General features: G+C 42.3%; 1 protein-coding gene across 1 annotated transcript in view; it reads right to left on the reverse strand.

The window, feature by feature from the left end:
* The window catches only part of GADL1 (glutamate decarboxylase like 1), an 81,779-nt gene extending 71,682 nt beyond the window's left edge, over window positions 1-10,097 (reverse strand). The window contains exon 1 of the mRNA XM_054160936.1: window positions 9,948-10,097. Coding sequence (XP_054016911.1) covers window positions 9,948-9,954 — 7 coding nt within the window. The 5' untranslated portion in view covers window positions 9,955-10,097. The remainder of the gene's footprint in view (window positions 1-9,947) is intronic.
* Window positions 10,098-10,998: the final 901 nt, after the last annotated feature.

A 10,998-nucleotide genomic window follows, 5' to 3' on the forward strand; every position in this document is an offset into this window, starting at 1 on the left:
AGCAGGAGGACATAAAGCAACAATGCTGCCTAAAAAGGTGCATGAATACAAGATCCAGTGACTGTCAGTCCCATGAGCTTTTATTTACTGATGACTCAAAGAAGCTATGCAGTTCACTTTCTCTTATTAAGACAGATATGACAAACAAGATAAAATTCTAACAAGAGGTGGCTTCATATAATACTGATGACAAAAAAGAGACTCCTATGCTCTATTTCTAAAAGTACTTCTATTTTTAAACCGAATAGGCAACATACTAAATTTTGTTGAGCAGAGCAACCTTTGGCACATTTCTATAGGAAAGGCATAAATGTTCTTGTGGAACAGACTCACAACAAGCAGGTAAACTGTATTACATCTTCAACAGGCAAAGAGGGGAAACATCACAGATGTCAAAATCATCAATTCTCATCATGCTTCCCAGCACACCACAGCAGAGGCACTATACAGAAACTGAGGCTTTGAAAAAGTCTTAGAGGTTTCTCTCTGAAAACAGAAGCTAATAGGTCAGCTTTAGAAGACACAAAACCCCAGGTATTAACAAGGAATCAGAAGGTATTACAACTTTGGACAGACAGAATAAAGAGTTTTTGAACTGAGATTTATCTATTTGATGCATAAATAGCTGCCTTTAAGTATTAACTGAAGCTTAACTGTGTTAAAAAAAAAGGAATCTCAGCCTCAACATCACCTGGAGCTGCTACCATCTCCAAGTATGTCAAAGGTGATTTGTTTCTATGGCAGAGCAGACAGCATCCAAGAAAACTGTATGGGAGATTATTATCTACCATAAGATACAGATGTTGATACTTCCTTTGTTTACAAGAGCAGATGGTAGAGCAAGAGAATACAGTAAGTCTGGTACTAGTACTTCCATGGCTTCACAATGATCTCATCAAGAGATTCTGTGAAAAGCAAAAGCAGAACTTCACTTTTTCTAAGTCTTCACAGGGATGGGTAATACATTTAAAAACTGTTCCCTATTTCAAGTGGGTCTGTTCACCTGTACACACAGTTTTACAGTCTCCATAAGACAGTTTGTGGATCCTGAGGAAAAAATATATCCCCTGGTGCTGGGTCTCAGGCAGTCTATAAAAAGAGAAAGGCAAAGCAGAAGGATCAGGAGGAAGGGAGGGAAAAAATCCCCTTCATTGCAACAGGCATTTACTTGTGTGTGCCTCCAAGCAAATTGTTTAGGACTTAGGCCACAATATATAGATTTCATTAAATAATACACCTTGCAATTATCTACCACTTTCTCAGTTTGTTTTTTGTTTTTGTTCTCTTCTTGCTGTTGCCAATTACAGGATCACAAAACAATACTATTTCAGGTTGAACTTACTGAGTTGAATTCTGCCCTGGAATATCAAAAGACTATCACTGGAAATTAATAGGAACAATTATTTCACAAACAACAGCTAAAACAGTCCCCAAAGATACACATTTTCTGAGGTAATGGCCTACAGGTTTTGCAAACCACTCTTGGATTTATGAGCTATTCTCATCGCTCATGATTTTACCACAAATCTCATGATACTTAAGCTTCTATTTCTGTCTTATTTCTAGAGTTCTTATGACAACTCCAAACTCTACTGAAAAATAAATTTGCTTCCTCTTGGTTGCAGTAAATATATTGAAGAGTAAAACTAACCAGATGATAAAAGTCTGAATTTCCATAACTTTTTTTTCCCCTTTGCAACACATTTTTTAAAAGATGCTGTGACCAATCTATTATGTTTCAGATCAGTGAATCTCCAGAAAGAGTCATGGTTGACTTTATACCTCATAGTATTCAAGTTCAACTCCATGCCTTTAGCATTCTCTTTAAAAAAGAATACCTTTTTTTTTTTTAAATACATACTCAAAACATTTTCCAAGAATTTTGTGCCTTTTACATATCTGTCAAAGAAGAGAAGAGCAGAGCAGCTTGCAAGAAACCTTCCTGGCTGCATAGAAGGAACATGTGAAGCTCACTTTGTAGAAACAGCATCTTGTCACATAAACCTTTTTTTTTTTTTTCTTTAAATATGATAGGCAAACAATCTAGAAATGTGGCTGCAACGTGTATATACTTTTGTCTTTAAGCAAACAGAAACAGACTGCTATGCAGACTCAGTAAACAGACTTCCACAAAGTATATCAAATGCATTTTCAGCCAAATGGCTCCAGGCTTGAAACAGAACTAAAACTTTACCAAATGGAAGTGCTTTAAATCCGAGATTAAGGATTATTGACTGCTCAAGGTAACCTTCAGCAAAAGAAAAGGCTCGATCCTGCTTCAACTGAAGACAAACAGGCATTTAGCCACTGGCTTTAGAAGCAGCAAAATCAAGATGTAATTCTCATATTTCATCCTGAATGAAATGTTCTATTACAGAAGCCTAAGGATTTCCAACCAGCATTTCACTCTTATGATCAATTTTTCAAGCAGAAAACATAAATTAATTTGAGATGAAATAATGTACAGAGATATAAACATTTTTGTTTTGAGATGTGTGTATATGGAATCATAGAATCAATAAGGTTGGAAAAGACTTCAAAGATCATCAAGTCCAACCTGTCACCCAACACCTCATGACTACTAAACCATGGCACTGAGTGCCACGTCCAATCTCCTCTTGAACACCTCCAGCAATGGTGACTCCACCATCACCCAGGGCAGCACATTCCAATGGCTGACAACTGTCTCTGTGAAGAACTTTCTCCTCACCTTGAGCCTAAACTTCCCCTGGCACAGCTTGAGAATGTGTCCTCTCATTCTGGTGCTGGTTGCCTGGAAGAAGAGACCAACCCCCTCCTGGCTACAACCACCCTTCTGGTAGTTGTAGACAGCAAGAAGGTCGCCCCTGAGCCTCCTCCAGTCTAAACAACCCCAGGTCCCTCAACCTCTCCTCATAGGGCTTATGCTCGAGGCCTCTCTCCAGCCTTGCTGCCCTTCTCTGGACATGTATATCTTCATATATGCACTACAAAGTCATTTAAAAGCTGCACCTGTTTTTCCATAAACATACAAAAACTTCCACCGCTATATTCTTGCACTACAAAGAAACTAGAGCCTTGTACTTGCCTCATTCTGGCAACAATTCTCAGAAATAAACACCCAGAAAGATTTACTGCTTACAAAGAAAAGCCAGAAACAGAATGGGGTGGTTATGAAAGAGTATCTTGTGCTTGAATGCCAGAGCCAAATCCTGTTCAGCTTAGGCTGTACTAGCACCACTCAAGCCAATGCAAAAGCTGGCTTTGAACAAAGGCTGATTTTTACTTTGTAACAAATGCTGTAGTAATTGCCAGCATTAACCATAAACAACGTTAAAATTTCTCCTCCTGTATGATCTAGTCAAGGTTCTTCTTTCAGAAGACCTCAGCATTTTCTTTCAGCGTGGCCAGTGGGGGGCCGGAAGGAATGAACTTCTGTGTCAAGACATAAAGACAACATAAACCTGTCCTGTTTGAGTCCTTTGGCATACAATCTTTAAAGGTATTTTTGTTTCTTTAATCCTAGTTTCCTGTATGTCAATGACTGAAATAAATAAAGTGTTAAGGCAAAATATGTGGTTTCTCAGTAAACCGATTTCCCAAGCACGTTGTCATGTAAAGGGGACGCAGGTTTCTTAGAATTCGGTACATAAGCTGACCTAGTGTTCTGGTAAAGCCATCTATACATACAAACAAGTTGGGTGCTTCCCTTCAGAAGGTCTTCAAGAACCCTGCTTTCCATCCTTGAACACAGGAATCCTCCCCCAGCTGTGAAAATGCAAACCTGTTCTTTATACAGCAGGAACAGAGGAAAACAAAAGTGCTTGTGTCCAAACTCAAAGGCCCCTCAATAGACTGAGCATTAGTTAGTACTGAACATTGCAACAAACAGGTCCTATGCTCCATCCCACACCTGAATTTCTCATTGTGAAAGGAAATGTTGGTAGGAGAGAGAGAAATCTGGAGAGTAGCCCCAGCAATGAATATCTGACAGAGAATGTAGGGTCCATGATAAGAGAGTTTTCCTTTCAGAAGTATTTCCAGAGCCCTGAGGGAACTCTCTCAGCAAGTAAGCATTCATTAAATGTTGTGCCCAGTTACTGCATGCCAAACACTTGGTATACAAAACAGGACTAGGCAGGATAGACTAAACAAACAAAACCAGAGAGAAGTTTAAAAACAAGAATCAGGAAATTTTACACAGCTGAACTTCCAGAAATTATGTTAATATTTAATAATAACTTCTTGGTGTCCTAAGTAAATAACTGCAGGGATGATTCAAGCTGTAATATTTCAAATTAGGAAGAAAAGCTGTGGAGAATTAAATTCACCTTGATGTAAAACTGAGAAACAGCAGATGTCAACTATGAAATGGAAATCCCAAGTCCCTGAGCCCAATATGATTCTCTCCGCTCACATGTTCTAATTTTTAGCATCTGCTAACAGTGTAGGAAGTATCTGAACTGAAAAATAAAAGCCACTTTGTAAGTTGCACACTGATTACAGACATATGATATATGTTCCTTTTTCTGTGGGAAAGTGAGAATATTTACAACATCCAAACCAATCACAGGCACTGTGCATGGGACAAAGTTAACAGCTTCAGGAGGCTGAGTTCAGACAGAATTGATCAACGTGTGACCCACATAAAATATAAAGAATCACAGAGATTTCACTGGGATGAAAACACAATTTGTGGGGGTTTTTCCACCAAGTGAAAGTTGTGCAACTTGATTTAAAAGAGTCCACAACAACCTATTATTTCATGCGACAAATATATTCTTAGTCATAACAAAAATTTTGACTTCAATCTCTCCCAAAAAATCAGCTAAGAACACAGTAATTTACTAGAAGTTAGGTTTTTTATTCAATGCAAGTGAAAAGTGTAAAAATAGATGAAGTGTCTAAATGTCAGTTTGGAAAGTTTTACCTCTATGTTCAAGTTAGAGTCAAAACATTTTTTTCCCTCTCACTTTTTCTTAACACCATAAACACTTCCATATTTTCTGTTTTCTGCAAAGGATTTCCAGTTAACTGCTTGCTAATTTATGTCTACAGCATTGCTCTGAGATACACCCTTATATACCATCATGGAGAAGAGAAAGCACAGTAAACCAGGATGTAACTTTCATAGAATCAACAAGGTTGGAAAAGACTTCAAAGATCATCAAGTCCAACCTGTCACCCAAGACCTCATGCCTACTAGACCATGGCACCAAGTGCCATGTCCAATCCCCTCTTGAACACCTCCAGCAATGGTGACTCCACCACCTCCCTGGGCAGCACATTCCAATGGCTAACAACTCTCTCTGTGAAGAACTTTCTCCTCACCTTGAGCCTAAACTTCCCCTGGCACATCTTGAGATTGTGTCCTCTCATTCTGGTGCTGGTTGCCTGGGAGAAGAGACAACCCCCTCCTGGCTACAACCTCCCTTCAGGTAGTTGTAGACAGCAATGAGGTCTCCCCTGAGCCTTCTCTTCTTCAGGCTAAACAATCCCAGCTCCCTCAGCCTCTCCTCGTAGGGCTTGGTAGCTGCTCTGAACTAGTTCCTACATAGCCATTCATAATTTATTAGCATATTTGGTACAGAGAAGTAATACAATGCACTTTCAAAATGAAGCAAGCTGCCTCATGCAGGCCATTACAAAGCTGCTGGTGAGATCAGCAGATACCAGTCACAAAGATGAGGGAGCTGGCAGAGCTATGCACCCATCACTTCAGGTCACCCATGCCTTGATTTCCTAAGTGGTTTTGAGAAACCACTTCTAAGCTGCAAGAGGCCAAGCTGCTGGCTGGCATTATACAGTACTGGCAAGTGCTGGCAGAAGACCCTGACAGTCGTTTTTGAAGGCAACAGCCTGGATGGTGCCTAATAGAATCACAGACCTGCCCCTGCCATGCATGTTAGGGCTCGCCAATGAGGCCATGTGATCCATGCCTTAGCAAGGTAGCTGAGAGAGGCTGAGTCCACACACCACCTGCAGTCTGACAGCACCCACGTCTTCCAGCTTTCCTCCAAGGAAGGCAGAAGGTAGAGAAGAGCAACAAAGTTGGTGAGGGGTTTGGAACATAAGCCCTACGAGGAGAGGCTGAGGGAGCTGGGGTTGCTTAGCCTGGAGAAGAGGAGACTCAGGGGTGACCTTATTACTCTCTACAACTACCTGAAGGGAGGTTGTGGACAGATGGATGTTGGTCTCTTCTCCCAGGCAAGCAGTACCAGAACAAGAGGACACAGTCTCAGGCTGCGCCAGGGGAGGTTCAGGCTGGATGTTAGAAAAAAGTTCTATACAGAAAGAGTGATTGCCCATTGGAACGGGCTGCCTGGGGAGGTGGTGGAGTCGCCATCACTGGAGGTTTTCAGGAGAAGACTTGATGGGGTGCTTGGTGCCATGGGTTAGTTGTTTGGGCGGTGTTGGATTGGTTGATGGGTTGGACGCGATGATCTTGAAGGTCTCTTCCAACCTGGTTTATTCTATGTATGTATGTTCTATGTATGTAATTTATTTTGGAGCCTTTTTAATGACCATGCCAAAACTTCAGCCAGCCATTTGAGATCTGCAGAAGTACTGCAGCTAAACACCAGATACATGCAACATTTGTTGCTTGGTCTTTCCATTTGTAAATGATATATTTCCTCTAAAGAGGGATCAGTAATTTGTGAGCAGTGAAGTATGTCTGCTTGAGAAAAATGAGTTTAAAGGGCTCAAAGAGACACAAGCTGTCTTGCAGTGTAACTACCAAAGGGATGCCAAGTAGCTTACAAGTCAACCTTTCTTGAAATACTGACATTTGCCAACATATAAGACCATACTGATGAGGCTTTTCAGCTTACATAACGTGAAATGTGACAAAGCACAGAGACATCCAAGCTTTAGATTCAAAAGCTCTTCCAAACTACCTAGTTTTAACCAGCTACCTGGTTAAATGGCCAAAAAAAAGGCATACAAAATTTAACTTTTTATCTTTGCAAAGCCTGAAGAAATATTTTTTGCTAATATTTTGGATGACCATCCCAAACCTGACTAGAGAGTAGGGTAAGAAATACAAAAAGAAAGACATGGTTTTCAATGCTCCCATTTTTTCTGTCTTGAATATGCAATAAATGCTTATGGATATACAAATGGTCTTTAAAGAAGCAGGTGGCTTAAAATAATCAAGGGTGGAAAAATCAAGCCATCTGAAATCTAAACTCTTTAATAGGTAATAACAGCCGAATCAGTATGCAATAAATTTTCCCAATGCATTAAAAAGTGACAATTCTTAGTTGTATAAGTGACAGCTTAAAAGATGGCTTAATCAAGAAAGAATAATTATTTATTGAACTTCTCAAATGTCAAATTAAGCCTCTTCACTAAATGTTCATTAACTGCCAAGAAAATTTGTATTAATTTTAAAACACAACCAATGCACTCACACAGAATGGCTTAAATTTGATGCACATTCAATTTCTTGCAAACCCATTTCCCTTCCTCTGATGAAGTGATATTAGCAGATCCTAGTATTTTTTTTTTTCAGATCTTAAGACAAGACCAAAATACTAACCCAAGTGTCACATTACCAGAGCTTTAAATTCAACCTAACTTCCAGTTATGGCTTATCATGCTTCATATTACATCTCTTTGAAATGGTAACACAGCAACATCTTACATGAAATAAATGTTTGCTGACTCATCTCCCCAGTCTGCTGCCACACACAAGCCACATAACACTCCAAACATACAATATGCACACCAAGCAGCCAGCCATTCAGAAGTTAAAAAGCAGCATATGGTGTATATGCCAGCAACTCCCTTCCTCTTGGGGTTTCCAGCTCCTACTGTTTGTTATATTTGACGAGGTAGTAATTTGCTTGCAACTCTGAATAATACACTCACTCAGCATTTATGCCCCACAAGGGAATATCTTGCCTGCCTCCCTCCGCTCCGCGGCCCGTCCCACTCCACCCCCACCCCCCCCCCCACCCCCCCGCCCATGTCTTCAGGCTTTCCCCTTTATCAAAATAGCCTTGAAAAGCTACCCTGATGCCAAATGAAGTCAAAATCTAAAGTCGAGATCCGTTTCTGCAGCTAGAAGCAGGAAACTACAACTTGCACGTCTCTGATTAACAGGATTTTGCTATCTGTTATGTTAGTGGAAGCACACCCTAGAACATCCTCTTTACTCATCCTCGCAAAGCCATTAAGGCTGCCCTTGTGGACGAGCGGTGATAACGCCTCAGAAATAAGGCTCAATTAGCAGCACTCAAGATGAACATCACAAATGCTCACTTTCAGATTCATTTTGTTTAAAAAAAACAACACCAAAAACCCAACTGTGTCACCCCTTAAAGAGTGCTTCCACTTGACTTAGAGAAAGACAAGAGACTCATCACACTGAGTCCACCACATCTCAAACCAAAGAGCTGTTTCTCCAACAGCTCATGAGAACAGGAGCAAAATCAGCCCAATCTATTAATAAAAGTCAACAATCCACACCTGCAGAAAAGGCTCAACCTCCTTCACCATCCCATTTATGTGAAATTCATTCACCAGATACAACCTCGCAGAAAACACCAAAAGCTAATAACTAAAGGGACGAGAAGACATGGAAAGAATTCTTCGTGACAGAAAGCAGACAGTAATTACAGATGTTACTCATAAGGTAGAGAGGCTGAAAAAACTGGAGCAAGAGTGGGGATCCTATCGTCACTAGACACATTCTGTCTTACCCGCACAAGCTAATTAGCATTACAAGGCTGATTCAAACCAAGCAAAAGAGAGCCATGGTTCCTAAAATACTACATTTCTTGCATTTTCTTTCAAGTATTATTTAGAGATCGCCCACTAATAGAGTGCTAATGACACGGGTCACCTGTGAATGCAAGACACTGAACTGAGAGACAAGCTATAAAACTTGCTCAGCTTGGGAGTAAAAGTATTTCAGTCTCTCACTCATGCTTAGGGCAAAACTAAAAGAAACCCACTAGATGCCAAAACGAGTTGACTGCTTTCATAAGAGATTCCCAGTTTGAGATGTAGAAAAACTCTTATCAAGAATATTGATCATTTGGGAAAAGGCACAGTCGTCCATAAACATCTTCATTTTCTGACATAGCAACCAGTTTCCAGTCACAAGACCACGGAATTGCTCATTTCTTAACCTTGCAAATAATGGCATACCTAAAGCCTGTGCATTTTCTAAGCTCGTCCAGAAGTCTCATCATTGTATGGTCTTCCACATTCCCAATTTCCTAAAATATATGGTCAACTTCTGTTTTTTATGTAGGGATGCTAGGGCTTCCTACTAATGCAGATAACTAAGCTAACTTGATAATACATTTATGAAACTGGAATAACATCTCCCTTCCTGAAACTTTTTGCTCCAAAGCAAATCAGTGTAATGCCTTACCCGTTTTATTTTGGTTCCTAAAACCAACCAACCAAGCAAACCACATTACAGGGCGTCACTCCTTAAAGAGCATTCCTTTCAACAAAACCACTGCGCTGCAATGGTTTTATAACAATTGTTGTCAACTCTGTGCCTTAACAAACCGTTCTGGCTACGTTAGTGCTGTAGTCTAACGAAAGGAGGCTATAGACAGATGTTGAACAAGCAGTGTCTCTGCTCATCTCTACACGCTACCGGGTAAGTTTCTGAACCGGCAGGACCCCCACGAAGGCAGCCCTACGCCTCCCACACACCTCCTGCAAACCGAACCTGCCTCCCTCCTGTGTTCTGAGGTTCCTCTCCTCGTCTGCCCGGCGGTAGCCATGGCAGGGAGGATCCGGGAGCCCACGCAGGCCGGCAGAAAGAGTTTGAAGCCCCAACCGGGGCAGAGATCGTGGCACTGCCCAACTGCCCGCACCCCTCCGCACTGCCCGCAGGGCGCGGCTCCAGCGGCCGCAGCCTGAAGCGCAGCGGGAGGCAGCAGGAGAAACAGAAGCGGGGAGAGGACGAAGAAGGCGGCTCTCAGCCTAGCAGCGTTTACCCTCCATCTCGCCTTCACGGTGGAAGCCGGGTGTGGAGGGGAGGCACCTCCCCGGCGTGGCCCTGGCCGCTCCTGAGTCAAGCCGTCCCGTGCTGCGCCGGGGTCGAGCCGAACCCACAACCTTCGCCTCTCACACCCGGAGGCACCCGGATCGCTTATTAATACCCTCAGTGCCGCTGGCTCGCCGCCAGCCACCTCCTCCAGCGCAGGAGGTGACGGGGGGGAGAGGCGGCGGCGAGTCATAACCGGGCGCGCCAGATAGGGGAGCCGAGCTATGCCATGCCACCCGCAGGGTTTTCTCGCCCGTCTGCCCCCAGGTGCAAAAGGATGACGACGCGAAGGAGGGAGTTCTTAATACCCAGGAGCTGCCCTTGCTCCGGCTGCTTGTGACAGCTTGTTTTCGGTGCCTCAGAAAGCCTGACCTGGTGGTCAGGCTTTGCAACCCAGTGGTTAGCGGGCGGGCGCAGCCGAGCTGTGCGCCCACTACCAGCGAGCTGCCGGACCTGCACCACCGACCTTTAAAGGGGTCTTATAAGGTCCTCGGATGATTTGCAGGTCACCTCCTTAAATTCCACTTTGCTCCAGGGCACCAGCCCCATTCAATGCCACGCAGACCGCCTTAATTATCATCCCTTCATTTCCTCGCAAATGCTACCTCCTTAAGAAAGAGAGTTCAAAAAGGCAAACAAAGCCCTTTTGACAGAGAGCAGTAGTGCTCTTGTCACAGCTTTCTGTGAAAACCTCTCAAAATTAACTACCAAAGCCCTAAGAATCATATGTCTTCTATTAAAATCCAAAAACGTTTAAAGTTTGCCAAAGAGCTTTGGAAGCTGGTGAAATATTCAGGCATGAATTAAACTAATTCACCCATAGCATCTGACTTTTCCTTGCTTGTGAGGAAAGAGGTGTAGTAGCCCTTTTCTAGCTTCAACTGCATACTCATTAATAACTTCGACTTGGAGAAGGTAAATTTTAACCCAGTAGGTATCCTACACTGCAAGAAATAACTATTTGAAGCTCATTTGATAGATAAAATTCATCTATATCACTA

This window comes from Dryobates pubescens, chromosome 4, assembly GCF_014839835.1.
Source record: "Dryobates pubescens isolate bDryPub1 chromosome 4, bDryPub1.pri, whole genome shotgun sequence".
In the NCBI taxonomy this organism is placed as follows: Eukaryota; Metazoa; Chordata; class Aves; order Piciformes; family Picidae; genus Dryobates; species Dryobates pubescens.